This window comes from Delphinapterus leucas, chromosome 14, assembly GCF_059928025.1.
Source record: "Delphinapterus leucas isolate spDelLeu-1000000601 "Yukka" chromosome 14, BTC_Dleu_Yukka2, whole genome shotgun sequence".
Classification (NCBI taxonomy): Eukaryota; Metazoa; Chordata; class Mammalia; order Artiodactyla; family Monodontidae; genus Delphinapterus; species Delphinapterus leucas.
Window position 1 is genome coordinate 14,481,239 of NC_143142.1, and position 27,858 is coordinate 14,509,096.

The 27,858-nt window shown below is 52.4% G+C and overlaps 1 protein-coding gene across 2 annotated transcripts in view; it reads left to right on the forward strand.

The window, feature by feature from the left end:
- Window positions 1-526: 526 nt before the first annotated feature.
- Window positions 527-27,858, forward strand: part of RBM19 (RNA binding motif protein 19) — a 122,026-nt gene continuing 94,694 nt past the window's right edge. For both annotated transcript variants that reach the window (XM_022551006.3, XM_089894517.1), the window contains exons 1-16: window positions 527-673; window positions 2,865-3,047; window positions 3,426-3,551; window positions 3,734-3,772; window positions 4,054-4,246; window positions 5,448-5,656; window positions 7,274-7,354; window positions 11,690-11,768; window positions 12,704-12,775; window positions 13,795-13,998; window positions 15,374-15,504; window positions 16,316-16,437; window positions 16,875-16,971; window positions 18,534-18,644; window positions 20,846-21,046; window positions 22,267-22,396. In XM_022551006.3, the coding sequence (XP_022406714.2) occupies window positions 638-673; window positions 2,865-3,047; window positions 3,426-3,551; window positions 3,734-3,772; window positions 4,054-4,246; window positions 5,448-5,656; window positions 7,274-7,354; window positions 11,690-11,768; window positions 12,704-12,775; window positions 13,795-13,998; window positions 15,374-15,504; window positions 16,316-16,437; window positions 16,875-16,971; window positions 18,534-18,644; window positions 20,846-21,046; window positions 22,267-22,396 (2,014 nt within the window). In that variant the 5' untranslated portion in view covers window positions 527-637. The remainder of the gene's footprint in view (window positions 674-2,864; window positions 3,048-3,425; window positions 3,552-3,733; window positions 3,773-4,053; window positions 4,247-5,447; window positions 5,657-7,273; window positions 7,355-11,689; window positions 11,769-12,703; window positions 12,776-13,794; window positions 13,999-15,373; window positions 15,505-16,315; window positions 16,438-16,874; window positions 16,972-18,533; window positions 18,645-20,845; window positions 21,047-22,266; window positions 22,397-27,858) is intronic.

Genomic DNA, 27,858 nt, shown 5'->3' on the forward strand with positions numbered 1-27,858 from the left:
AGCGGCTGGGCCCGTAAGTCGTGGCCGCTGAGCCTGCGCGTCCGGAGCCTGTGCTCCGCAACTGGAGAGGCCCCGGAGAGGCCGCGGCAGTGAGAGGCGTACCGCAAAACAAAAAAAAAAAAAAAAAAGATTACTGCTAATCACAGAAACAGACATCTCGAGTTAATGATTTTAGCACTTTTAGTGTGGGAAGATGCAAGAGCCGAGGCTCATTGAAATTATTCCTTTGATTGCATCTTAACTATCTTGGGCCAGGATCCTGTTTAAATACAGGAAGTGGCTAAAACGATTTCTGAGCCTGAGCAGAGCTAAAACGCTGTTCCTCCTACGGGCAATCCCCCGCCAATGTTAGGGACCAGCGCCCCCTGGCGGCCTGGCCACTACGTTGGTCTCTCCAGGCGCCGCCAAACAGCCTGTGCCGGCGCAGAACGCGAGCGCTCAGGCCCACCCCTTGGAGGGTGTAACTTCCTTGGGTTGCTCTCTTTGGCCACGCCCACTTCCGGGGCGGGCTACGCCTGGAGCACGTGACTTGGTTCCGGCTTGCGGAAGATGGCGGCGCCCAGAGCCGTAGCGTGAAATTTGGTGGTGGTAGTCGCAGGCCGTTCGTGCTGGAATCACAACAGTGGGACCGTGCGCCATGTCGCGACTGATCGTGAAGAACCTCCCAGATGGGGTGAGTGCAGAGCCTGGACTTGAGAATCTGAAATTGGGACCAGCTAGGAGTTGGAGGTTGGGAGGGAGGTGCCTGGGGAGAACTGAGGGGCTTTCGATCTCGGGAAGGATTCCCGGAGGATTCAGAGCCCGAAAAGGGATTCTCGGCAGATTCCCCGTTGACATTTGGGAGAGAGGGACAGTGCCTGCTCAGGGTTTCACAGCCGGCCCGATGGTACGTGATCCCAGCCAGACACCTCCTTCCCCGGGACATGCCAGCCCCCACGCTGTGTCGAATGCCTTGCTCCCACAGCTCTCTTGTCAGTCGCTTTTTTGGGTTGACTCGTGACTGGGTCAGACACTGCGCCTGTATCCCTCTCCCACTCGGGACACTGTCTGGGAGGAAAGTGGGGAGCAATAGACTGAGGACCTGCGTTCCAGTTCCCACTCCCGCCTCTAGAGAAGATAGGAATAAATAGTCGAAGAAAACTGAGTGAGTGTGCAGGGCTTTAAACAACTTATCCAGTAAGTGGGGAGGGGTGCCCCAGTCATACCTGTCTCCGCCTAGAGTCCGCACGGAACGTGGCACGTGGTAGGTATCCAGTAAATACATGCTGAATAAATGAGTGAAAAAATAGTTGAATGTGTGGTGTCAGACGGTTAGTGCGTTGTGCCCAAGTGAATCATCCGTACCTATTTCACTATGAGTTTTCTTGGACAGAGAGCCCCTACACGACTGGTGTGGCCGGTATACTCATTCCCAGAATACAAAATGTGCCGTTTGGATGGCATGAGAGATCTTGTGTACTCCTTAGAAAGAGTGAGAACATAAAGCCAGTTCTGTTTCATTGTTGTGGTTTTTTAACTTTACTTTTTCCGCCCCCTGGCGGATGGGGGGGCACCTATCATACGATTTTTAAAATTCAGTATAAAACGAGAAGCACAGTCTTTTTTTCTATCCTATTCTCCATCTCGCTCCAGGAGTAACCATCTTTACGGCTTGCATCTCTTGACAAGTTCCTCATCTCAAAACCCTTAATGTAATTACATAGTAAGCTCTCAAAGCGTTAGCTACTGCTACTACTGTTATTAACTCTTAAATTCATCAAACAAGATGTGCAATGGTAAGAGACACAGCCGTACTGAGAAGCAAAATGAGATGGTAGTTGAGAGGGGAAGGAAGGGTAGCCGTGCTAAAATCCTCATCCATCAGAGTGAGGCATCAAGAGACGCTCTCTAAAGTTGACGGATGGATCAATAATAGATATTTTTTAAGTGTACTATTTAGAATGAATGATGGAAGAATTAAAAACAATAAATAACAGGGTGGAGGGAAGGGATAGTTAGGGAGTTTAGGGTTGACATGTACACGCTGCTGTATTTAAAACGGATAACCAGCAAGGACCTACCATATAGCACAGGGAAATCTGCTCAATGTTACGTGGCAGGCTGGAGGGAAGGGGCGTCTGGGGGAGAATGGATACATGCAAATGTATGGCTGAGCCGCTTTGCTGCGCACCTGAAACTATCACAGCATTGTGAATCGGCTATACTCCACCATAAAATAAAAAGTTTAAAAAAGCCAGTAAATAACAGAGACTGGAAGGGAGGAATAGATGACGTAGGTTTCTTATTTTTCATAGTGGGAGTCAGTAGATAGTCATTGGGTAAATAAGCCAAGAAATGAAAGTGAGAGCTCAGTATAGGGACATAGAGCCATGCTTATGAGGAGTCCTAAAAGCAAGCTATAAAGATAGCTTGAGAGATCTTGTGTACTCCTTGTGGTAGAAAGGATACTCCTTTCTACCACAATTAGCAGGCACTGTGTAGTTTACCATTTCCTCAGTTCACACGTCATTGTGACAGGCATTTGTTAGGTGTCTGCTTTGCAGCAGCCATGATGCTGGGCTGCTTGTACGATAGGTCTCCTTAGCCTCCTAGCAGCCCACAGGATACAAAGGTTTCAGTGCAGTCATTCTGAGTCTTGATTTCTTTATCAATGAAGTGGGGAAGGGCCTTGCTCAAGGTCACACAGCGAGTAAGTGTTGGAGCCAGAGCTGGAACCGGGTCCAGCTGCAACGCATGCTCTGCAACCGCCCCTTCTAAGGTCACCTCCGGGGAATCCCAGGGCCTCAGGTTTCCAGCCCTTTTTGTCCCCTTGGCTCTGAGGGCTCCCCGGCTCCCCCCCCCCCATCGTCCCCCTTCCATCCTAGATGAAGGAGGAGCGTTTCCGGCAGCTGTTCACCGCCTTCGGCACGCTGACGGACTGCAGCCTCAAGTTCACCAAAGGCGGCAAGTTCCGCAAGTTCGGCTTCATCGGCTTCAAGTCCGAGGAAGAGGCCCAAACAGCACTGAACCATTTCAACAAGAGTTTTATCGACATGTCCCGGATCACGGTGAGTGGGTGTGAATCTCACCCTCTCCTGCCTGTCAACAGCGACCCACTGGCTCTTTCTCTCCACGCTCAAGTCCAAAGCCTGTCCCCTTCCAGACCGTGACATCTTTGGTCTTCCTCACTGTTCTCAAGCTCCCATGCTTGTGAATCCCCTGCAGCGTTTGCGGAAACAGTTTCCCCAGAGTTTCTGATTCTGTGTGCTGGGGGAGGGGATCCAAGAATTTGCACGTCTCACGGGCTTACAGGTGATGGTGATGCCGCTGGGCCCAGGATGAGAAGCGCTGGTCTACATTATTCGTCCACTCGCCCAGTCAGTGGCTGAATTGTCTGTGCCGGGCGTGGTGGCAGGCGTCATCATCCCCCTCTCTGTCCCTCGCAGGTAGAGTTCTGCAAGTCGTTTGGGGACCCAACAAAGCCCCGAGCCTGGAGCAAGCATGCCCAGAAAACAAGCCAGTCCAAGCCCCCTCCGAAAGACAAAGACTCCATCTCCCCAGAAACTAAGAAGGTGCGTGGATGGTCACTCCTGGCCGCATCCGGGTGTCAGCAGGGTGGTCACCCCAGCAAGGCAGGGGAGGGGGAGGGACCTGAGAATCCCTCTCGGATGGTTCCTGAAAGCAGCCCTCCCAGGGCAGTGCGTTTCCATCTCCTTTCATCGTGACCCTCACCACCTGTGCCTTCTGTTTTTAGGATGACAAGAAGAAAAAGGTAGCAGGTGCACTGGAGAAGGTGAGTCTGTCCTGGTGACAAGCGGAGGGTGGGCAGTGAGGGCGGGCCCGGCGGGCAGTGCCTTGCCATGGCTGTGGCTCCTTGGTCTTTCTGTCTGATGAAGAGTCCACGCCGCCCTCCCTGGGACTGACCCAGCTGGCCCCAGAGGTCCTCTAGAGACTGGGGGAAATGGCCTCGGAAGATGTGCTTACCCTCTGAAGAGTTAGCAAGGGTGAGCCCTGCCTGAGCCTTCTCTGCCCGTTCTCCCTCCTTCCTGCTTCCCTGCCGCCCGGCACCTGCAGCTGAGGGAAGATAACGAGTTCCAGGAGTTCCTGTCGGTTCACCAGAAGCGGACGCAGGTGGCCACCTGGGCGAATGATGCCCTGGACGTTGAGCCCTCGAAAGGGAAGAACAACTTGGCCACAGACTACCTGAACTTCGACTCCGACTCAGGGCAGGAGAGTGAGGAGGAGGGAGCCGGAGAGGCCCCAGAAGGTAAGGGTGTGGCCCCTACCTGAGTGTGCGCCCTGCAGCGCCCGGGCCTGTGCGCACGTGACCTGGGGCCCCTCCGCGCTGGGCCCAGGAGACAGCGAGTCAGACGCTGCCCCGTGAAGCAGTGATTATCCCGCCTGCGGGTACTTCGGCTTTGACCGATCCTGGTTCCTTATTCAGTCAGTTGATTACTCACTCAGATATTGATTGAGCACCAGCTGTATGCCATGCGCTGCTTCAGGCATTGGGGATATAGGAGTGAGCAAAAGACAGGGAATCCTGCCCCCGTGGAGCTGTCGCCCTGGTTGGGGAGAGAAACAATAAAGACATTGGTCTCCTATTTAGTATATGACGTGAATACTGGTGCTGCAGGGAGAAAGCAGGAAAGGGAGGAATGTAGGAAAGGGGGACGGGAGAGTCACCGGGGAAGGCCTCCGAGGAGGTGGCCCTTGAGCACAGGACTGAGGGAGTGAATCTCTGTCCTCAGAAGAGGGTCACGGTGTCATGGGGGGGCCGTATGGACCTGTGAGCGATTGTGGCTCAGCATGGTGAGTGCCGTGGTCGTGGGGTGGGAATCGACTTTGGTTAAAAGGTGAGGGAATGAATTTAACGTGAGTTTTATGGCTGGTAAAGTCTCTGCAAAGCTGGGATCCGAAGGACTCACTGGGAGTTGGTGCGACTCAGAAGGGATGGGGTGAGAGAAGGGGTTCCAGGCAGAGGGAACAGCATGGCAAAGGCGCAGAGGGAAGGAAAAACAGGAACTTGGAGGGGGGTTCCACATGGCTCAGGGTGGCTGCAACAGTGGGAGCCGGTGAGAAGCCAGTGAGCTCACCGGGCCCGACGAGGAGTTTGGGTTTCACCCTGAGAGCATCTGGGAGCCCCTGGTGTGTTTTGATCAAGGAGTGAGAGTCCTCTCTGTAGGCTCAAAAAAGTCACGCAGCCTCGCAGTTGGCGAGGCTGGTGAGGGAACCCCGAAGTTCTCAGTGTGTAGCACGGAAACTGTCAAAACTCCATCAGTTTCTCCCCACTTGACGGTATTTATTCAAGGACCTACTGGGGACTGGCTGCTTGGCACGGGGCCCGTGGTCACCTCAGGCTTGGCACCTTACGTGCCACCCACCGGTCACACCCCCATGCTGTCTGCTCTCCAGCCCTCTTGTTTGCTCACAACCATCACCGGCTCCCAACCTCTCCGTTTTTCCAGAGGAAGACAGCAGCCTCGAACCCAAGGCAGCCACACGGAAGGAGCTGTCGGACATGGATTACCTGAAATCCAAGGTGGTGGAGGCCGAGTCGCCATCCTCAGAGGAGAGTGAAGATGAAGCCGTGAACTGCGAGGAAGGGAGCGAGGCCGAGGAAGAGGGTTCCTGCACCCCTGCCGCCCGGCAGGACAGGGAGGCGGCCCGAGCCGAGGTGCGTGTGCATCGGGGTGAGCTTGGGAGCCTGGGGAGGGAGGAGGCCTGCTTGGCCCTCGCCCACGTTCCCTGCAGCCCCTTTGTCGGGGCCTGTAACGTCAGGGAAAGACAGCTCAGCGGCCCAGAGACCTGTCTTCAGGTCTCGGTACTGCTGCTTGCTTGCTGTGTGACCCTGGGCAAGCATCTTCCCTCTCTGAATTTATTTCCTGTCGCTAACGCAGAGGCTGCCTGCCCCTCTTGACTTGGGGGGGAGGGGGGCGTAAATGAGCGGAAAAAGTATCCCAAGCATATTGTACTTCGTAGTTACTAGCAAGGTAGACAGGTGTGAGTCCGTAATCAACAATAATGGATGAAATTAATTGAACACTTACTACATGTGAGGTTCAGTACCTGGCATGTCATTTGTCGTTGAACCTCATGGGAATCTTGGGGGATGGGGATTCTTGTCCTCTTTTACAGGTGAGGAAACTGAGGCCCAGAGAAAGGAAGTGACTCGCTCAAGGTTTCGGCTGGGAAGCGGTGGGGTCAGCACCCAGACCCAGGTCTGCTGGGCTCTGGAGTCTAGGTCATAAATGTGGGTGCTTCCTCTGGGGATGGCCGCCCCGTCTTCCACCCGGGGGTCCACTCTGCTTAGGGCAGCTTCACACATCCTTTGGGTCTTCATTCCTTCATCTCCCTCCTCCTCTTTCTCCTTCCCCCTCTCCCTCCGTTCATTCTCTTTCCCTTCTAATTGCCACCTCCTGTCCTTTTCTCCTAGAGATTCTAAAGAGGTAGTCGAGTGTGGCTAAGTCAGGGAGCCATGGGTTCAAATCCCAGCCCTGATGTGGAGTAGCCATGGGATGGGGTGAGGCGCTTCTCTTTGGGCCTCTGATCTTCATCATCTCAGGTGATGCTCAGCAGAGCACTGGTCTCTGTGTCCAGTTTCCAAAACCCCTGCACCTGGGTGTGCACTGGAAATCAGAAGCTCCAGGTTTCAGGGAGGTACCCCATAACTTATACGGGTCCATAAAAGCACAGGACTATTTCTGCAGTGAAGCTAGAAATGATTGCTCATCTACTTGGGATAGACGTAAACCCTAAATTGTGACGTAACAGCTCAGAGTGGGCTTTGCCGGCAAATGAGTCTAAGTCAGGGCAGGTTTTGTTACCAAACGAATTAACCAAAAGATTAGGTTTCTCAGAGCTGTTTCGATTCTAAAACTACAGAAGACATCCCAAACCCTGTAAGATTCAAGAGGACAGCTGTGTCTGCAAAGTGATTTGCACAACATTTGGCACAGAATACGCCCTAAATAAGTGGTAGCAAATGTCACCGTACCTCAGGGCTCCTTCCCAGGCTCTGCCCCTCCATGTGGCCTGGCACCCCTGTGAGCAGACCCCCAGCGAGCCGGCCTGTGTTTTCCCCCGTCACCTCAGGGGCACATGGAGGGTTGGCACCGCCTACCGCAGGCTCTGGCCAGACTCCGCGTCCTTGGCAGGCACCATGCTTCCGGCATTGCCAGCTGGCCCTGGTGCCAGGGGCCTTGCAGCGTTCACTGCGATGCCCGGGTCGGCACCTCCTGCGGCTGCACCAGGGAGCTCACTGTGGCCGTTTCTGTTCTTTGCCGTCACTCAGACCGAGACACCAGCCAGCCAGAAGGAACGCTCCACCACCCACACCGTGAAGCTGCGGGGAGCCCCGTTCAATGTCACAGAGGTACGCGCCAGTAATGGGACGGGGTGAGGAGCCCCCGGGGAGCAGGAGACAAGGGTGAGGGTCCCAGGAGCCTCTGCTGCACGGGAGCTTCAGGATCAGATGAGGACTTCAGCTGGAGGGAACTGGGGGCCAGAAAGACTGATACATAGGATCTTGGGCATCGTCACGGTCGGGAAACAGGGCCGCCTATATTGAGACCAAGAAGGACTGGTCTCAGTCACCAGTCATCTATGCTAGGGGTGGGCATACTTCTTCTGCTAAAAAATTTATAAAGGACCAGCTAGTAAATACTCAAGGCTTTGTGATCAGTATGGTCTGTGTTACGACTACTTAACCCTGCTGTCGTAGCACGGAGGCAGCCCGAGGTGAGAGGTGGCCAAATAGGCCTGGCTGTGTGCCAGTAAAACTTTATTTACAGAAGCAGGCAGTGGGCCACGTTTGGCCTGCGTACTGTAGTTTGCTGACTCTGGGTCTACACAGGAGAGAACACTTTGTCAATTTCCCTCCTCATGAAAGTAGTAGAAATTCAGCATAGGAAATGTTTTTTAATGTAGCTAAATAACAAGAAGTAAAAATTACCTATCACTATAAATTGCCAACCAAACTGTGTTGAGAGAGAAGTGCTAACCAGATGGGGTACCAGGATGCAGAGCTAATTACCTACAGGTCTGATTACTATAGGAGTAAAGACTGTCCCAGGCAAACTGGAGCAAGCTCCCCTCAATCCCCCACGTCTGTATCCCATACACTGACAACCAGTAATAAATTCTGAGTATATCTTCTTAGACATCTTTTTCTTTGTATAGAAACGTTCACCTGTGTTTTTCTTTTTTTTTTAAAATTAATTAATTAAATTATCTTTGGTTGCGCTGGGTCTTCATTACTGCGCCCGGGCTTTCTCTAGTTGCGGCGAGCGGGGGCTACTCTTCGTGGCGGTGCGCGGGCTTCTAATTGCGGTGGCTTCTCTTGTTGTGGAGCATGGGCTCTAGGCACGTGGACTTCAGTAGTTGTGGCACGCGGGCTCAGTAGTCGTGACTCGCGGGCTCTAGAGTGCAGGCTCAGTAGTTGTAGCGCACGGGCTTAGTTGCTCCACGGCATGTGGGATCTTCCCGGACCAGGGCTTGACCTGTGTCCCCTACGTTGGCAGGCAGATTCTTAATCACTGCACCACCAGGGAAGTCCTGTGTCTTTTCTTTTTAAAAAGCAATCCTACAGTAGGAACTATTTTGAAACTCTTTTCCTCCCTCATCACATTATGTCATAAATATCTTTGAATATTGAATATTTTGCTACAGCATCATTTTTCACGTTGCGTGCTATTCTTTACTCTGGACACACTGTGTTACGCTCACCCAACCTCCTAAATTGAGACATGGGGATTGTTTCCAGTCTTCTGCTGATTTGAATAATAATGCAGTCAGCGCATTTCTTGAGATCAGAGGTCAACAGATGTTTTTCTATCAACATCATTTAGTGCATATTTTAGGCTTTGTGAGCTATATGGGCTATTGCACTTTTTTTTTTTTTTGATAATCCTTGGAAAATGTAAAAACTATTAGCTTGCAGGCTGTGGGCAATATTTGGCCTGTGGGCTATCGTTTGCCAACCCCTGCTCCAGATGAGTACTGCATTAAGCACATCCATGTATTCAGTACATTTTTCAGGCTTTGATACAGAGCGCCAGTTGCCCTCTGGGAGCCTGGCCAGTTTATACTCCCTTAGCAGAGGATGAGAGTACACAGTTTTGTGAACGCTGGGTATTAATCTTTATCAACGTGACAGGTCAAAATGGTATCTCATTTTGATTTATATTTTCAATTATTAGTGAGGTCAGTCATTCTTTCACGTTTGTATATCATGTGTGTATCCTCTTTTGCAAAGTGCCTGATTATATTTTATGCTCTTTTTTTCTCAAAGTACTCACTTCTTTTGAGTCTGTATATTTGCTAATTATTTTTTTAAATAAAACTTAATCGGATTTCGGAGCAACAAGCATTTGGGTTCTACTGGACTATCTGAATTGTCTGCTAATTTAGAGTCAGAGTTCTGTCACTACCAACCATGCAGAAAATCATGTGCTTCAGTGGGGACGGGGGACATTAGATGGACTTTTGCAAATAAATACACAAAAAATGGTCACTTCTTTCCACAAACGGTAACAAAATGTAATGGAAAAAAAGATTACTTTTATGAAAGAGAAAGAAAAAAAGGAAGGAAGAAACGAAAAGACAGTCTATTTCTAGATATTCTAATGAAAATTATGTATTGGGGGCTTTATAGGTATTCTAATAAAAGTTTTATAGGTTCTATATAAAGAAAATGTTCAATTCCGCTGAGGGATTTAAAAGAATGCTTACATAAATGTAAAGCCATACATTCTTAGAAAGTAAAAATGCCAGTTCCTCCCTAATTAGTGAATAAATGAGTATATTCAGTGGGATCACAGAGTTTCGTCAGGATTGGGGGGGTGGGGGTGGGATCCCGGAGAACAGCTGGGAACATCCTGTGGGAATAGACCCTTCCCCTGCAAGATGTTGAAACATGTTTTAAAGCTACAGTTATTAAAACAGTTTGGTTCAGGTGAAGCTGTTGACAGGTTAATGGAATAGAATCGAATTCAGAAATAGACTCACTTATGTATAAGCATCTAATTTAGGATAGGGTGTCTCATATCAATGAAGAGAAGAGAGATTTTTCTATAAATAGTAATGGGACAACCAGTTAACTTTTGTGAAGAAAAAAAAAAAGGTGGAGCCCCGCCTTACTCCTCATAGCAAGCTAAATTTCAGATGCATCGAGGATTTAAGATAAAAAACTGAGACAGTAAAAGTTCTAGGAGAAAGCATTGAATTTACTTGTAATCTTGGAATGAAGAATGCCTTTCTGTATTCCGTATCCTGTAATAAACCGTAATGGAAAAGAATGTGAAAAAGCATATGTATACATACACATATATACGTGTATGTACACACATATATGCATATACACGTAAATATATATAAGTGAATTACTTTTCTGTACACCAGAAACTAACACAACATTGTAAATCAACTATACTTCAATTAAAAAAAAAAAAGAATGCCTTTCTAAGCAGTTTGCAGAACTTGGTAGTCATAAGAAAAAGATGGATTAATTGACTAGATAACATTTAAAACTTCTCTAAGGCAACTTTTTGTCATAAAGTCAAAAGAGAAACAGCAGACGGACAAAACCTGCTTCTTTCATTTACAAATAGGTAAGTAGATATTGGGACTTACGTATGACCCAATAGAAAAGTGGACAAAAGATAGGAGGTCTTCTAAGAGAAAGAATTCAGATGGCTGGGAAATATGCCTGAATTCACTCACAATTAAAGAAATACAGATCAAAACAGGAAGGTTACATTTTTGCAGAAATTTTTAAAGTTCAGTAATAAATTGTTTCACGCACTGTTGGGGGAAGTTTGCGGTGAAGCCTTTTGGAAGGCAATCTGGAAGCATCAGTCAGAATTTAAAATATACGTACGTACCTTTGACCTAGCAGTTACCTTGCTGGGAATTTGCACTACAGGCGAATCATCCAGGTACACCAAGAGGTCAGTGCAAGAATGTTCATTGCCGCATTTTCTAATTCTTATTTTATTTATAAATTAATGTATTAATTTGTGTCATTTTATTTATAAAAACAAAAAACTGGAAACAATCTCTACGCTATATCACTAGAGAAGTGGTTAAATTAGTGGGTCTCAGCTGGGCAAAGTCCCCCCCCCCCCCCATCAGGGAACACTTGGCCCTGTCTGGAGGGCCATCAAGGTGATCTGGGCCTTGCAGTTAGGACCATTTTTGTTTTCTTCTTGGGGCTTTTCAGCATTTGCTAAATTTTGTACTCTGTGTGTTTGTGCATTTTTAAAAACGAGTTTAAATCACCCTCATGTCCAAAAAATAGAGAAGTAGTTAAGAAAATTGGGAACCATCTACAATGGTACTCTATGTGTATCATCCCCGTGAAGTAACATGGGCAAATAATCATGCTTTGATGAGACGTGAAGAAAGCTGGATTTAACCCCAATTAAGTAAAAACGTAGTTGGGAAAAAAAAGATCAGAAGCAATACCTTAAAATACTAATGGTGCCATTACTATTCTATATTTATACTCCTTGTTTCTTCTCCAACTTAAAAAAAATTTTCTTTTCCAAGGCGGTTTTAATTTACGATGGAGAAAACGTGTATAATTTAGAGGAAAGAGAGAGACTACAGAAGATGAAACACTTTGGTGTCCTTTCTGAATTCAGAAATTTGACCCATGTTTCTTTATTCGGTTTGCACTTTTGGGAAAAAACTTTTCTTCTCCTCACAGAAAAATGTCATGGAATTCCTGGCACCCCTGAAACCGGTGGCCATTCGAATAGTGAGAAATGCCCATGGAAACAAAACAGGTAAGGTCTGGGCTGTTTCGAGGGGGCTGGAGAGGCAGATGCTAGAGCTGGAAGGTTGGGGCAGTTGAACCGTGGAGATGTTTGGAGGGCAGCTACTTTTTTTCCTATTTGTGGTCCCCACTTCTGTGGATGTGGTGAAAGTGCTCAGGACAGGGGTCTGCCTCTTGTTCCCTGCCGCTGGCAGCCTAGTATGAGTTTTTCACCTGTGCAGGCAGGGCCCAGCCCCCAGGCCTGGGGGCTCAGTAATGACTGCGGCCTTCAGCCCAGATGCAGGGGCCCACCGGGGGCTCAAAGCAAGGGGAGGCCGTGATCAGATTCAGGATGGTCCCCTGGCTGGTGAGGGAAGGGTCCAGGGGCAGGGCCCAAGGACAGGTGGGCTGTGTGGGGGCTTTTGCAGTCCCCCAGGGGAGGGTCTTGTGATAGAGACCAAAACCCACAGGCTTTGGCGCAGGTTACGGCACTGCCACGCGTTAGCTGCGTGTCCGTGCGCACGTCTCTTAACTCCTAGAAAAGTGGGGAGGCGAGGTCTCTCGTGTTTAGGGAAGACTCCACATGCTTGTCTGTGCAAGTCAGGGCCGCGGGCACTGACGGGCAGTCACTGTGGAGGTGGCCCCTTGGTGCCAAGCTGGGTTGCAGCACCGCAACCAAAGGCATTTGTCCAGAGAAGGTCAAAGAGCAGGCACTGGTCAGGACAGGGTGAGGCTGGGAGGCAGGCCAAGGCCCTCCCATTTCTGAACGCTGCCTACAAAGGGAAATTTGCCTGGGGGGCATCAGGGAGTGTCTGTATTTTGGAGATTGGGTGAAAAGTACAGGTTCCCCCCCCCCTTTCTGCTCAGATTCCCCCAAACACCTAGCACAGTGTGGGTGTTCCTCCGTGACTCCCACGATTGTCTGCAGGGCCTGCAGACCTTACCTTTGTTGTGGTCCTTTCTCAGGGTACGTCTTTGTGGATTTCAGCAGTGAAGAGGAAGTGAGGAAAGCTCTGAAATGCAACAGGGAATACATGGGTAAGGATGCTGGGCGGCCCCACGCCACGTGGTGGCAGGGGTTCGTTCATTCAGTTGCTCTGTAAGGTTATATTGAGGGCCTGCTGTGTGCCTGCCGGGCACTGCCCTGGGCACGGAGGATACAGCCGTGAGCAGAACAGACCAAAGTCCCCGCCCTCCTGGGGCAGAGATTAGGCTAAGTTTCCTGTAGAGGAAACTGACATCAAGAGGGGAGAGACAGGCGGTAACCAGAGGGGCTGTGCTGTGGACAGATGCAGGAGAGGGCCAGGATTGGAGGAGGCGCATTTTAAACAGGATCATGTCAGCTTGGGCCACACTAAGCTGGCGACACTGGCACAAAAGCCAGAGGGGTAAAGGGAGCCAGCTCTGGCTTTGTGGGGCGGGGCTGTTCCGGTACAGGGAACAGCAAGTACAGGGAACAGCAAGTACAGGGTCTGGAGCTGGGAGGTCACCTGAACAAGATATCCAAGGACGTGCTCTTTGGCCTGTCCCTGGTATGGACAGGTGATTCAGGTCCAGCCATTGACCCCTTGTGAAGACACAAGTTCTGTTAGGGAAGAGGAGAAACCTAAGCAGTCTTGCTAGCAAGTCAGGTGGTAGGTATTTATTGAGCACCTACTGTGTGCATGGGGAGGTGATGGTGGTGGTCGTGGTCTAATCAGGTGCCCGGGGCAATGCATGGACGCAGTTCAGCAGCAGCACAAGGTGGCTCTTCAGGGTTGGGCTGTCACATGAGATGATTCCCAGGGCAGTGCCAGGGGCCGTGCCCTGGAATTGGGAGGATGCAGCCCCATGGGCCAGGCGGCCCAGGCAGGCTGCCCCCGAGCTAAAGCCGGGCTCGCAGGATAAGTGAGATTGAGGCCTGGCTTTGGCTGGGGCCGCCACCCTGGTTAACAGAGCCTGGTGTCTGGTTCTGTCACCAGCCACCTTCACCATGGCTTCCGGAAGGCAGCAACAGAGTCTGGAAGCTGGCAGGTTCCGGGCCTCCCCCGGGGCCCTGACTGCCTCTCCTTGTGCAGGTGGACGCTACATCGAGGTGTTTAGGGAAAAGAACGTCCCCGCAGCCAAGGTGCCCCCAGAGAATAGCGCCAAACCCTGGCAAGGCCGGACACTCGGGGAGCATGAAGAGGAAGAGGACCTGGCCGACTCTGGGAGGCTCTTTGTGCGAAACCTGCCCTACACCAGCTCTGAGGAAGACCTGGAGAAGCTCTTCTCCAAATACGGTAGGGGCGTGGCCTCCGGCTCACCACAGGCACCTGCAGCGGGTGGTCAGAGTCCCCATGTGCCTCCTGCAGCTCTTGACCTTGGGCTAATGACGGCCCCCTCTGGCCTCAGTTTTCTCATCCATAAAATGGGCCTCACCATCTCTGAGCTGCTGTGGAGATTCAAACAGTATGTAGACAGCAGAACTCGAAGTCCTAGATGGCATCACAGGCACCTTTCGTGGTCTGAACCCAGACTCCCTTAGCTTTCACTCACTAAACTCAGAACTGACGGAGTTTGGGTACAGTTTTCTGAGATGTCCCTGGTATCTGAACCCTTGCTCTGCTCTTGGAAGCCCACTCACTGTGTGTGTTGATATGAAGTGCTCCCCAGTCTGAACTCTCTTGTCTAAATAGTCTTGCTCTCCAGACCGAGCATCCGGATGCGTTTGCTAGTGAGGGCCATTTTCATTGTTGTCGTGGTTGCTAGCATTATTTTGCAGGACACAGACTTGAAGGCCTGTAGTTCACCTTGGCACATGGAGCTGTGCTTGTTTGTAAGGTCGTGGTTGTTGAAGGGAAGGAAGTTAGGGCTCAGAATGGCAGGGTGAGGTCTACATGCTTTTAAGATCCCCTGGAGCGTCTCCCTGCTTCTCTTTGGAGACCAGTTGTGGGTTGCAGGGGATCCGAGCTCGGTCGAGTGCTTGTCTTCCGGACAAGGAGGCCCTGAGTAGGATTCTGCGATCAGGCAAATTGGTGTCACCTCCTGGCCTGTGTCCTGCTGTCCTGTCGCCAGATCTTCCCGCACAGGCTGGTGCCCTGGTTTACGTGGCAGGGCCGGGCACTGGAGAGGGAGTCATCAATAGACTCGAAGTATCCATCCGGGAAGATAAAGCCCGGGAAGGAGGACTTGGTCACACCCTGGTGTTCAGAGTGGAAGGTGTATACTTTAATGTGAGCATCATAATAATATCCCAGCAGACACTTCTGTGGCCCTACGTCACCAGCAGGCACTGTTTAGTACATGACACGTATTAGTGCGTTTAACCCTCCCCGCCGTCCTCCGAGCTGGGTATTCTTAACGATACCATTTTACAGATGAGAAGCCTGAGGCCCGTAAAACCCTGTGGCTTGCCCGAGGCCACACGTATAGTATGTGATGCAGGAGGGTCCAGGCCAGACACCTCTGCTCTCAGAATAGACACACGAAGGGTTGTGGAAGGACACCCTGACCCATGAGGGGGTCTCACGGCAGCCCCTTGCCACCTTCTGTCCTGGGCCAAGCGGCGGCAGCAGCTCCACGCTCTCCCTGGTTAAAACCCATAGCTTGACTAGTGCCCAGAGTTTTCTCACCCAGCTCTGGCCTGCAGGACACTGACGCCCTTCCTACCCTCAGGTCCCCTGTCTGAGCTGCATTACCCCATCGACAGCCTGACCAAGAAGCCCAAGGGCTTTGCCTTTGTCACCTTCATGTTCCCGGAGCACGCCGTGAAGGCCTACGCGGAGGTGGATGGGCAGGTGTTCCAGGTGATGGCCCGTGGGGTGGCGGGCGGCTGCCGGGCCCAGGTGATGGGGAGAGGCTGTGGGCGTGTGCGCGTGTGCGCAGGCACGAAACCACACCCACGCTTCTAGGGAAGCACACCTGATGCACGTGAAGCCGCCTCCTGATCCGAGCTGCCTCCAGGGGCAGGGTCCGCTCTGTCCTGTTCACGGATCTGTCGTTAGCCCCTAGAGGAGCACCTGGCCCATAGTGGGCCCTTAAAAAGTGTCTGTGGATTAAATGAACATGCTCTCTCAAAATACCACTTGGAAGCGGAAGGAGTAAGGAAAGAAAGAGTTTTGACCCAGTCATTGAAATGGCCACAGTAGAATATAAGAAACGCTTCTTTCTTCCAAATACCGTGCTTAGCACACAAGCCGAAGCCCCAGGCTGCCTCGCCTCCCTTTCCTGTTCGTTCGTTCGTTCATTCATTCATGATTTATTGATCCCCTGTGACTGCAGGCTGAACCTGGCTCCTGCCCGCGTGGAGCTCACACCCTCACAGGGACAGAGTCGGGTGGGGAGCCCTGCAGGTGTCACTTACAAACCGATCAGCGTCCTCTGTGAAGCTTTGTCAGGTGTCCCCCGTCACAAAGTCAGGCCCCTGTGCCACATGGCCAGGCCCCTGTTCTGGGTTCAGGGCGGCCTTGTGGGCATCCTGCCCGAGGCCCCGGTCTTGCGACAAGGGTCTCAGTGCTGGGTCCAGCCCCCTCGTGGAGAGGCCGACATACCCGGGGCAGGATGTAGAAGCGCCTGCCCCCTTCCTGTCTTTACCCCCTTCCCCTCGTCCTCCTTCAGGGCAGGATGCTCCACGTGTTACCATCCACCATCAAGAAGGAGGCCAGCGAGGACGCAGACGCCCCAGGATCATCGTCTTACAAGAAGAAGAAAGAGTCAAAAGATAAAGCCAACAGCTCCAGGTCCATACCTGCCTCTGACCCAGGCTTTGGCTGCCCTCACCCCTCCTTGCCTAGCTGCCAGGGTACCCTGACTCCTCATGGTGGCTTTAGCGCCTCATCCATAACTTTGCTGAGCCTCAGTTCCCTCATCTGCAAAATGGGAAGAATCAGTGGTGCCTCACTTTTGTGGTGTCATAAGGATTGAGTCAATGTAAGCAAAGTGCTTGGTCCCTGGTGCTGAGTAAGCGCTTGACAGACGTTAGGGCTTATTAATATCATCGTGGCTTTTGTTGTCTTCAGGCCCTGGTACTTGGCCCATGCCAAGTAAGATGGGGGAGAGGAGGCTTCGGGGACTTAGGAAGGCAGGCCCACAAGCGTGTTTCTTACAGGCTTTGCATCTGAAAACAATTGCCCCCATTCAGCCACGGTCTGACCTCTCTGTTCTGCCTCTGACTCAGCTCTCACAACTGGAACACGCTGTTCATGGGCCCGAATGCAGTGGCCGACGCCATCGCCCAGAAGTACAGCGCCACCAAGAGTCAAGTATTTGACCATGTGAGTGGGCGCCCTGTCTGATGTGCCCCCAGCTCTGGGCAGGGGAGGGGGTGGGATCGGGCTGGGGTTGTCCACCAGCTTGTTCTCTGGGGCCTCCCCCACGGAAGCATCCACCCTGCCCTGGCTTCTCGTGGGCGAGTGTGGAGCCACGTTGCAGAAAGGAACTGACGATGAGCACTTAGCGTGCGGTACTCCTCTCGCCCCACTTCCCAGATGAAGAACTAGAGGCCCAGGGGCACAAAGGCACTTGCCCAGGGTCACACGCCTGGAAACAGGCAGAGGTGGGGTGACCCAGGTCAACCCGAATCCACTGCCCTTGCTCTGAACCACTCCCCAGAGGTGGTCCCACCCACTTCTGGGCCCAGCCAGCCCAGGTCTTTGAGATGAGCACGGGGTAGGTCGTAGGTCTCTGACCGTCCCCTTCTTCCAAGTCTGACCTTGTTCCTCCCAACCTTCCCCTCCGTCCATTTGGCTTCTCCAGATCACATACCTTCCTTTAAATGCTGTGTCTCCAGTTAGGCCATGGCCAAGTTCATCTTTGGCAAAACCTGGGAGTGTGTTTTTCAGCCAGCAGGCAAAGGATATCCATAGATTTGGTCCATAAACTCGCTGGCCATCGTCATTTACTGCCCCTGCCCCATGCTGAAGGTCAGCGCTGTCCCCCAGAAATAGAATACGAGCTCCACACAGAATTGTAAATGTCCAAGGGGCCACATTTTTAAAAAGCAAAAAGGAACAGGCAAAGTTAATTTTCAAAGTTAATTTTTCAGAATAGAATCTATTCTATTAATTCGATACGGCCAAGATATTATTAGTTCATCATCCACAATATAAAAAAGTGACAGGCTGTCTTGCACTGCTTTCTTTCCCCTCACTGAGTGTTTAAAATTCAGTGCGTGTCTTACGCTGGGTTCGGACGCGCCGCGTTTCAGGTGCCCAGTGGCTGAGCTCGTGGGCACTGTGTTGGCCACACAGCTCTGGACCTCAGCCAGTCAGGAGGGGCTGCAGCTGGTTCAGATCCCACCAGTGCTCTGAGCACTGGGAAGAGAGCGGGGTCCTAAAGGGAAACAGTCCTGCTCTTCTAGAGCCTTCCAGCAGAGGAAGACACGGCTCATTAACAAAGGTGCCACATGTTGGCGTGATGGCTTGAAGAAGGCTGAAGCTGAGTAAGGGGAGAGGGTGTGAGAGTGAGGCAGGAGGCAGGCTGCTCAGGGGTGCGACATTCTAGCAGAAATTGAATGGAGGGCAGAGGTGAGCACACAGAAGCCCTCAGGTGGGAATGAACTTGGCATGAGTCCGTACATATGACTGGAGGGGAGGGAGCAGGCGGGAGATGGGGGAGGGGAAGCTGGAGGGGAGGCGTGGGGTTCTTGATTCACCCTGACAGATGCGGAAGCCAGAGCCATCAAGCCAGAGTGGGTATCCACGGGGGGAGCATCCGCGGGGGCCATCCGCGGGGTCCAGCTCCGTGCAAGCCTCCTCCTCGGGCTGTTGGGAGATGGGACAGCCGACCTGTCACCTGCCCGACAGCCAACAGGGCATCTTCCCTTTCCCTCCCACAGGAGACCAAGGGCAGCGTGGCCGTGCGCGTGGCCCTGGGAGAGACCCAGCTCGTCCAAGAGGTGCGGCGCTTCCTCCTCGACAATGGGGTCAGTCTGGACTCCTTCAGCCAGGTGAGTGCCCGCTGGGCAGTGAGCCGCTCAGAGCTCAGCCCCACCCCCCCCACCCCCGCCCCTGGAGAGCTGGGGGTGGAGTCTCACATCAGCGGATGTGTGGGCGGGTGGAAGGGTCAGGCCTTTCAAAGATGATTAGCATTAACTTTGCAGCTGTCCTTAAGAGAGAAAGAAAGATCATCAGCTCAGACTCGTGGCCCATTGGCCCATCGGACCTGGACGGTGTCCCTCGGGGGCCATAAGCAAGAGTTTCTCCACGCAGGTCGGGGGGGGCCCTAAGCATCCTGTTTCCCGACCTAGCACCTTACTAAGAGCACCTCTTATCTGTTTCGGGATCGAGACCTTTCTTGAATCACATAGGGGAAGGTTCCTCCACGTGCTTATTTCTTAGCAGGTAGAAGTTCTTAGGTGTCTGGATGATGAAAGCCTTGGAGGGCCCGCTGAGAGCATCTGACACCCTCCCCTTCGTCTTACAGACTGGGAACCTGAGGCCCAGAGAGTGGGGTGGGGACTTAAAGATCAGACAGTGAGTCTGTGGCAGGGGCCTGGACTCAACCTCAGGGCTTCTGACCCCCAAACTGCTGTTTCCTCAGCCTCACCAAACCTTAAGAGTTTCACCTTAAAAGGACGGTTAGGATGCATGCACCCCAATGTTCATTGCAGCACTATTTACAATAGCCAAGACACGGAAGCAACCTAAGTGTCCATCAACAGAGAAATGGATAAAGAAGATGTGGTACATATTAACAATGGAATATTACTCAGCCGTAAAAAAGAATGAAATAATGCCATTTGCAGCAATATGGATGGACCTAGAGATTGTCATGCTAAGTGAAGTAAGTCAGACAGAGAAAGACAAATATATGATATCACTTATATGTGGAATCTAAAAAAGAAAAAACTTATTTACAAAACAGAAACAGACTCACAGACTTTGAAAACAAACTTACGGTTACCAAAGGTTAAATGTGAGGGAGAGGGATAAATTAGGAGTTTGGGATTAACAAATACACATCACTATATATAAAATAGATAATCAGCAAGGATCTACTGTATAGCACAGGGAACCCCACTCAATATTCTGTAATAACCTATGTGGGAAAAGAATGTGAAAAAGAATGGATATATGTATATGTATAAATGAATCACTGCTGAACATCTGAAACTAACACAACACTGTAAATTAACTATACTGCAACGTAAAATAAAATTTAAAAGAAAAAGAAAGAAAACTGAGGCCCAGAGGGAAGAAAAGCACTTGACCCAAGGTTTCAAATTAGATTGGTGGCCAGGTGGAGACTCATACCCAGATGTGCCCTATGCCTGGAATCCTCCCATTAATTTTTTTTGGCTCTTTTATTCTCCATCCAGCATGCTTTAATAATAAAATAATTGCTAATGTTAGCAATTGCTAAGCAGCGTGCTTACGTCAACCCTTTTGATTGACCCCTTTCCTGGGACGACCCATGAAGTAGGTGCCGTGTCCTCGTGTCAGGTGAGGGGCTGAATACATTTCAGGTGCATTTCTCAAGGCCGTATATCTGGTGTCTTGGTCTGGGTTCTTCCAAAAGCCGACTGAGACAAAGATTCAAGCGCAAGTAGTTCACTGGACGGAAAACACTGGCGAGAAGGGACGAGGGGAGGGGAGAGACCAGCAAAGGGCATGCTCGTCCCAGTGCCACTGGTAGAACAGTGGGCTGGCACCTTCCCCGGGGGACACCGCCCGACTCAGAGTTGTCCCACCCAAAGGACAGGTGACACGCCAACTCCTGAGAGCTACGGGCAGCTCCCACGGGGTGTTAACTTCTGACTTGTGGCGTCAGGCGTTCTGCAGATCCGTGAAAAGACTCCTAGCACAGAGATGCAGATCCCGGCCCTGGGCTGGAGTGTCCTGGAAGGTCCAGCGAGGGCTGTGGTCGGGTGCTGTCAGAATTTGCCTCGGCTCAGTAGTGGAGGGGCCGGGATTTGACCTGGGGGGTCCAGTTCCAGAGCCCTCTCCCTCATCCACTCCTCGGAGCCGCCTCTCATCCACAGGGTGGCGTGCCCAAGAGGGTGGGGTCTCCTAGACCTGCTTCCTGAGGGCCTGGTACCCGAGGTCCCACATGGCCGCCTGGTCCAGAGTCACCCACCGATCAGTACTGGCGTCGGGGGTCAGTGACCCTCCTTTCCATCGTCCCACGTGAGCTGTCCCCTCCCTGCAGGCCGCTGCTGAGCGAAGCAAGACCGTGATCCTGGTGAAGAACCTCCCGGCCGGCACCCTGGCGGCCGAGCTGCAGGAGACCTTTGGCCGCTTCGGCAGCCTGGGTCGCGTGCTGCTGCCAGAGGGCGGCATCACGGCCATCGTGGAGTTCCTGGAGCCGCTGGAGGCCCGCAAGGCCTTCCGACACCTGGCCTACTCCAAGGTAGGGTCGCCCGAGCCCCGCTTCAGGGAGAGGACAGAGGGAGCTGACGGGCAGACAGTCTTGGCATAGACCTGGCACGTGCGAGCACTTGCTGGAAACCAGCCATGTCTGTCGGGATTGTGAATGTCATCCCGCCCCTGGGAGCACCTCTGGACGGGGCAGTGTGAGGGGCAGGCTCAAAACATCCTCCGGAAAGCCTGCCTCGGTTCCCTGCCGATTCTGGCTTTCCTCAGCTTTCTATTCCCCCATGACTTTGAACCATCATCCTCGGCACTTTGGATATCTTACACCTACAATTAGTTGAAAGTCAATTCTGTGGGTGGGCTACCTCCTGATTTTTGGTCATAAGGAAGAAAAAGTTACATGTGTCAGTGTATTCCTTTCTGTGGCTGCCATAACAAGTTACTACCAGTTTAGTGGCTTAAAAAAAGAGAAATGTATTCTCTCACAGTTCTGGGGGTCTGAAGTCTAAAATCAAGGTGTCCAAGGGCCATTCTCCCTTCAAAGGCTCTTGTGGGTGGGGGGAGGGATCTTTCCTTGCCTCTTCCAGTGCCTGGTAGCTCCACGTGTCCCTTGGCTTGTGGCCGCATCACTCCAGTCTCTGCCTCTGTCCACATGGCCTTTTCTCCATCTCAAATCTTCCCTCTGCTTTTCTCTTACATGGACGCTTGTGACTGGATTTAGGGCCCACCCAGATAATCCAGAATGATCTCATCTCAGGATCTTTTATTTAATGACATTTGCAGAGGCCTTTTTTCCAAATAAGTCCACAGTCATAGCTTCTGGGAGTTGGAATGTGGACATATCATTTGAAGGGCCACCATTCAGCCCACTGCAAGTAGCTTCTCTTTATCAAGGACTTTAATGCTTTGCTGACTGTTTGTCAGTGTCTTGTTTATCCTTCTTTAAAAAAAAACCTCTCTGCATGTACGTATGTGTATTCTCACTGCCTGTGAGTGGAGGGAGAGAAAGCATGGTTGGTGTCCGGCGGCCCTGTTGCACTTCCTCTAGGAGGGCTGCCCTGTATCAGTGATTCTGCTCCCCCGTCCCGCTCCCTGTTCACACCCTTGACTAGAGAAAGCACCGGGGGATGCAGATGTGTTCAATGACAGCAGATGCTGCAGCAAGGGGATCATGCAGCACATGGAGTTCTGTACTCGGAGCCTCAGGCTCTTTGTCTGTGTCGTGGACTGAGTCCCTCCCCCGCCCCGTCTCTGCAGTTCCACCACGTCCCCCTGTATCTGGAGTGGGCTCCGGTGGGCATCTTTTCCAGCCCAGCCCCACACAAGAAAGAGCTCCAAGATGCACCAGCAGAGCCGGCCGGAAAGGACAGGATGGAGCCAGAAACAGGTAAGAGCTGGGCCTGAGATCAGGATGTCCTGGGGCAGCAGGCAGGGGAAGGACAGAGGGCTAGGGGGCAGCACTAAATTGTTTATCAGGTATTTCTTTTAAAGTTCTGTATTCATCCTGAGACTGGTGGGTCCCCATCTCTTGAATTTTATAGGCACGTAAAATGTCCTTAAAAAAAATAGAGCATAAAAATTCTGGATACAACATAAGGTAGCCAACTATCTTGGCTTATCAAGTATAGGTTGTGAAAGGAAAAATTTAAAAACCCACTAGAATCTGTTAACAGGGATTCGGAACAGAGCAAGAGAAAATAGCCTTCTGGGTCGTATTGATACATCCGCCGGGACGGATGAGCAGGGCTGTTGGAGAGGTTTATTCTCCGGGGTCCCTGGGATGGTATGGCGCCCTCTGGTGCCCAGTGGCTGCAAAGGCAGGAAAGGGAAGGGAGGCGGGGACCCAACCCTCAGCTGATGCTTCACACTGGGGTGAGGAGAGGGCGCTCCTGGCACTCAGGGCAGCGCAGTTCTTCCCTGTCGGGACTGTTCTGCAAATTGTAAGACATTTTGCTGACCCTGCCCACTGAATGTCAGGAGTGCCCCTGTAATTGTGACGATCTAAGATACCCCTTCCCTGTATGCCAGATGCCCTCTAGGGGGCAGTGCAGCCGTCAACTGAGAACCACTTAGGGGACCACGACTCCATCCTAGAAGCAAAGACCTTTAGAAAAGCTTTGAAGAACACCCTTACCCAGATATTAAGATCTTGCCCATCGGTAATATCCCTCCTCCGTACTTCCATCTTAACGTAGGGTTGCCGGTTGATTAAAATAAGGATTAAAAGAAATACATCTCCTGTATACCCTCTCCACTGTCCTCATAAAAGAATGGGGGTGGGGATGCGGAATTCTCAGATTAAAGAACAGTCCTTTAACTGAATAGACCTCCCTGTCCATAAACCTCCCTAGGCTGTCTGCATTTCCCAGTTCATCTTGGATCAGTAAAACCTCCTCAGGACTGGCCCAAGTCACTACAAGGCATTTGGGAACCCCTGGTCTAGAAGCCTTGTTTCAGTCAGGAAGGAAAATTCTTCAGTCTCTGCTTTCTGAGGCCCCCGAAAGCATCCCTTAGCCATTGGGGTTACCTACTGACCACTGATATAAATCTTTCAAAAGCCCCTCACTAGCCCCTGTTGAGTTATTTTTGTCCACAGATTGGATTAGCGTTCTCTTCCACCGTGCTTATGCTTCCATCAAGAAGAATTCTCTTTATATAGTCACGGTTTCTTCTTAAGTAGCCATCACCCCCAAATTATCAGCGACCTTGGTTTCAACTTCAGTCACTAAACTTGGACATGACTAATGTTTTTCGGCCAAAAGCAAGTCCTCCTTTAAAGCACAGACTTGCCAGGAGCGACGGCCCTGGAAACAGATCCAGCAGAGGCCTCTCCTAGCTTTGGCGGGACCACTAAGTATGGCGCCTCCCCGCGGGGCCGCTGCCCTGTGGCCACACTCTTTTGCAGGTGTCCCGGTGCTTCCCTCCCTTCTCTCTGTTGTTTTCTTCTGTGACACTCGTCACAGTTTGTGTTTATCCTGTTTATTCGTTTGTTTTACTTGTTTAACATCCGACGCTGCCAGGCAGTGAACCATGCGAGGGCAGGGAGTGGCCGGGGAGTGGCTGTCTCGCTCACTGCTGGGCGCAAGCATCCCGTAGGGCCCCGGGCGTGGGGTAGCTCAGGAATATGAGTTGAAGGAGTGAAGGAATGCAGGAAGAAGGGTTTCTGTGCCTCTCTGTCTCTCTTTACCTGTGAAGAGTAGGGCTGGGCCATCCTTGTCCTTGTGTCCCAAGCCCCGGCACATAGTAGAGCTTGGTGACATCGGCACATTTGTTCTCCATCGTTGTTTAAGCGTCAGAATGTGGCGCCATCCATCGCGTAACCGTGGCTCCCTCCATGGGTGCTGATTTACACCCACCCCCTCCCCTCACCCTTAAACTTTGTTTTAAAGGCTTATTGCTTCCCAGAAGTGTGTCATTATGGGTTCCCTTCCTCAGTGTCTGTCTGTCTGACTCCCTCACTAGACGTCCATCCCGCAGGGCGGGTACCTCATCTGCTTGTGCACTGCTGTGCCCCGGCACCCAGGAAGGTGCCCGGCGTCTGGTGGGAGAGCAGTCAGTAGGTGCTGAGCGAATCCACAGGCAAAAGCAGCATTTCCTCCATGCCCGGCCCTGCACTAAGCACTTTGGGTCCTCCGTACGTGAGGCTTACAGCTCCCGGGAACCCGGGGAAGTCACTGTCTGCCTTGTCCCCGCCTCGCCCAGTGACTGGGCAAAGCCACCAGCCTTCTCCGAGGCTGTTCCTGCGTCTGTAACATAGGCAGAAGGCCTTTGTGCGAGTTCAGTGAGAAGCCGCCCGAGTCACCGTTTCTCTGACCCTCGTCCTAATTCAGCAGCATAAGGTGAAGTGGATGGTCTCTGACTCAGCCCTGAGCACCAGCTGGATTCCAGCCACTGAGCTGGGGCGACCAAGATGGGCCCAACACATACCGCTTCCCCAGAAGCTCCCGGGCTGCTAGGAGGACGGGTGGGGCTGTTCGGGGGTAGCTGAGATGTCACAGTAATAGAAGTGGGCCCTGGGTGCAGAATGTTCTGGAGCACAGCGAGGGGAGGCTTTGCAGAGATAGCATGCCCTGGTCGCAAGGTAGAGGGCTGCCCCTGCCTGCCCCCAGCGTCCCCTGGGTGGCCGGGCCTAGGTTCCGGTGTTGAGAGCATCCCAGACAGACTGTCCCCAACAGGCCCTGCCTCTTAGGGGGCTGCTGTCCAGGGTCCTGCCACCCCTCACACAAAGGAGGCCTCGGAGCTAGGAGGAGGGAGCCAGTAGTTGCAGCAAATAGATCGGATGGGGACCAAGAAGCTGTGCATGCCTGAGCTGATTTCACGCCCCGCTGAGTCCTGTGTCGTCAGGCGGATCCCCGCAGAACTCATCTCCCGAGCCTCCTTTTGCCCTTTTTTGTTCCTTTTCTTACCTGTATCACATACACGGTCCCCTCCCTGGTCCCCGAGCTGTTCCTTTTCACCTGCTGCTCCCCCACGCCCGCCCCTCTGCACATGGTTCCTGAAGCTTCCCAATTTCCCCATCCCCACTGCCGGGGACCAGCCGGCCCCCCAAGCCCTGGATTTTCTCAGGCTCCGCAGGAAGGCAGCAGGAGGGGAGTGGACAGAGAGGGTTGTTTTGTTCACCAGCGCCCCCCTCCAACCTTTCTTTTCGGCGAAGCCCTCCGTTCCCTGTACCGTTCTCGAGGGAGGGGGACAGTGTGTTTTATCTCCCCACAACCAAGACCCTCACCTCCAGATAAAGGGCTCCAAGTCGGGGGAGGTCCTGAAAAGCTGCTTGCAACTGCTAACAGTCTCTGCTGTCAGCCTTCCGCGCAGAGATCCGGAAGGGGGAGGGAGCGACCGTAAATTCTGCGGCCTGATTATAATAAAGCCCCATGTGGTAATGCGTGACTGGATTTTATGTGCCAACTACAGATGGACGGTGTTCCCCCCTGCCTCTCCCAGCCCCCTGCAGCCCACCTTGCTTTCCGAGCCTTCCTCGCACCCTCACCCCGCCCCCGCCCCCATCCTGCGCTTCTTCCCACTTTTCCTGGTTCCTGGTGAGGTCGTTGGCAAACATCTGTTCGTTTTGTGATACCTCCTTTTTCCTTGCTAGTCTTCCTGTTGTCACCCCACTTGAGGCCAGGGGCAGAAGTGCTTTTCTTTCTCTTTTTTTTTTTTAATTTATTTATTTTCTTTATTTTATTTTTGGCTGCGTTGGGTTTTCGTTGCTGCGTGCGGGCTTTCTCTAGTTGCAGCGAGCGGGGCCTACTCTTCGTTGCAGTGCGCGGGCTTCTCATTGCGGTGGCTTCTCTTGTTGCGGAGCACGGGCTCTAGGCGCGCGGGCTTCAGTAGTTGTGGCACGTGGGCTCAGTAGTTGTGTCTCGCGGGCTCTAGAGCGCAGCCTCAGTAGTTCTGGCTCACGAGCTTAGTTGCTCCACAGCACGTGGGAACTTCCTGGACCAGGGCTCGAACCCATGTCCCCTGCATTGGCAGGTGGATTCTTAACCACTGTGCCACCAGGGAAGCCTGGCAGAAAAGCACTTTTAACAGTGACCTTTGGCTTCGTCGTTGGCCCTTGGCCGTTTCCACACCTCTCTGGGCATGGGTTGTAGCAGGGCCTGGCCACTTGAGCGGGGCAGAAGCTCTTCCCAGGGATGTGGCCGACAGAGACACAGTCCCCTGCACTCAGACCTGCGGCGCTGGCTGTTCTTCTCAAAAGCCTGCAGCTGGCTGGCCTGCCTCTTCCGGCAATGGGCCTGCGGAGGTAGGGATTCCTGACATTTTCCCCTGGCCCAGACACTGTTTTATCTGGGTTTCTGTGCGTTAATTCTCATAATTGTCTTGCAAGTGGACCCTGTGATTGTCTTTCTCCTTTTTTGAATGGAAAGAAGGAAGCATAGGGAGGTTGAGTGACTTATGCAGAGTCACACATCTGGAAAGAGCTGGGCTGTGCCCAGAGCCACCAGCTCCCAGGTCTGTGCTCTTAGCTGTGACCCCACAGCTCCTGTCGGTCACACTAAGTGCCATTTGTGTAGCAAATCATCATCCACCGGTATTTTTGGAGCATCTGCTCTGGGCCCAGTGCTGGGGATGCAGAGGTTACTGAGTCAGATGTGGTCCCACCTCAGAGAGCTCCCCTTGTAGCTGGGGGACACAGAGAAGTGAACCGATAAGGTGATTTCAGAAAGGGGTAAGGCCTCTGAAGGAAAGGTACCCAGGGGACTCTGATGGCAAGTGGCCAGGCCTGTGCTGGGGACAACTGCACAGGAGGAGCTCTGAGGGGAGGATGTTTGAGCTGAGACCTGACAAGAAGCCAGGCCTGGGAAAATGGGATGAGCAGAACAGGCAGAGGAGACAGATGGCAAGTGCAAAGGCCCTGTGGCAGGGACGGGTCTTGGCAGGCTCAGAGATCAGAATAGAGGCTGGTGCAGCTGGAATGGAGAAGGCGAGGAGACAGAATGGGAGAAGCTGGCAGGCCAGGGACAGGTGCCGACGGGAGACCAGTGAGGAGAACACGCGGTCATCCACACAAGAGGCAACGGTGCCCTGGACCGGGGACCCAGCGTGTGATGGAGTAGCAGACATTCGAATTTCCAAAGAAGACAGCGGAGAAAAGGGGGGGGGAGAGGGAGAGGGGGAGGGGGAGGGGGAGGGGGAGGGGGAGGGGGGAGGGGGGAGGGGAGAGGGGAGAGGGGAGAGGGGAGAGGGGAGAGGGGAGAGGGGAGAGGGGAGAGGGAGTGTGTAGCTCCATTTTCCAGGTGACGGTACTAAGGCAGCGCAGGTAAGCCGGTCACCCAGGGCACACAGCTAGTGAGTGGCCTCACGGGGACCCTGACCCAGACCACTCTCACTTCGAAGGCCGTGTGCTTT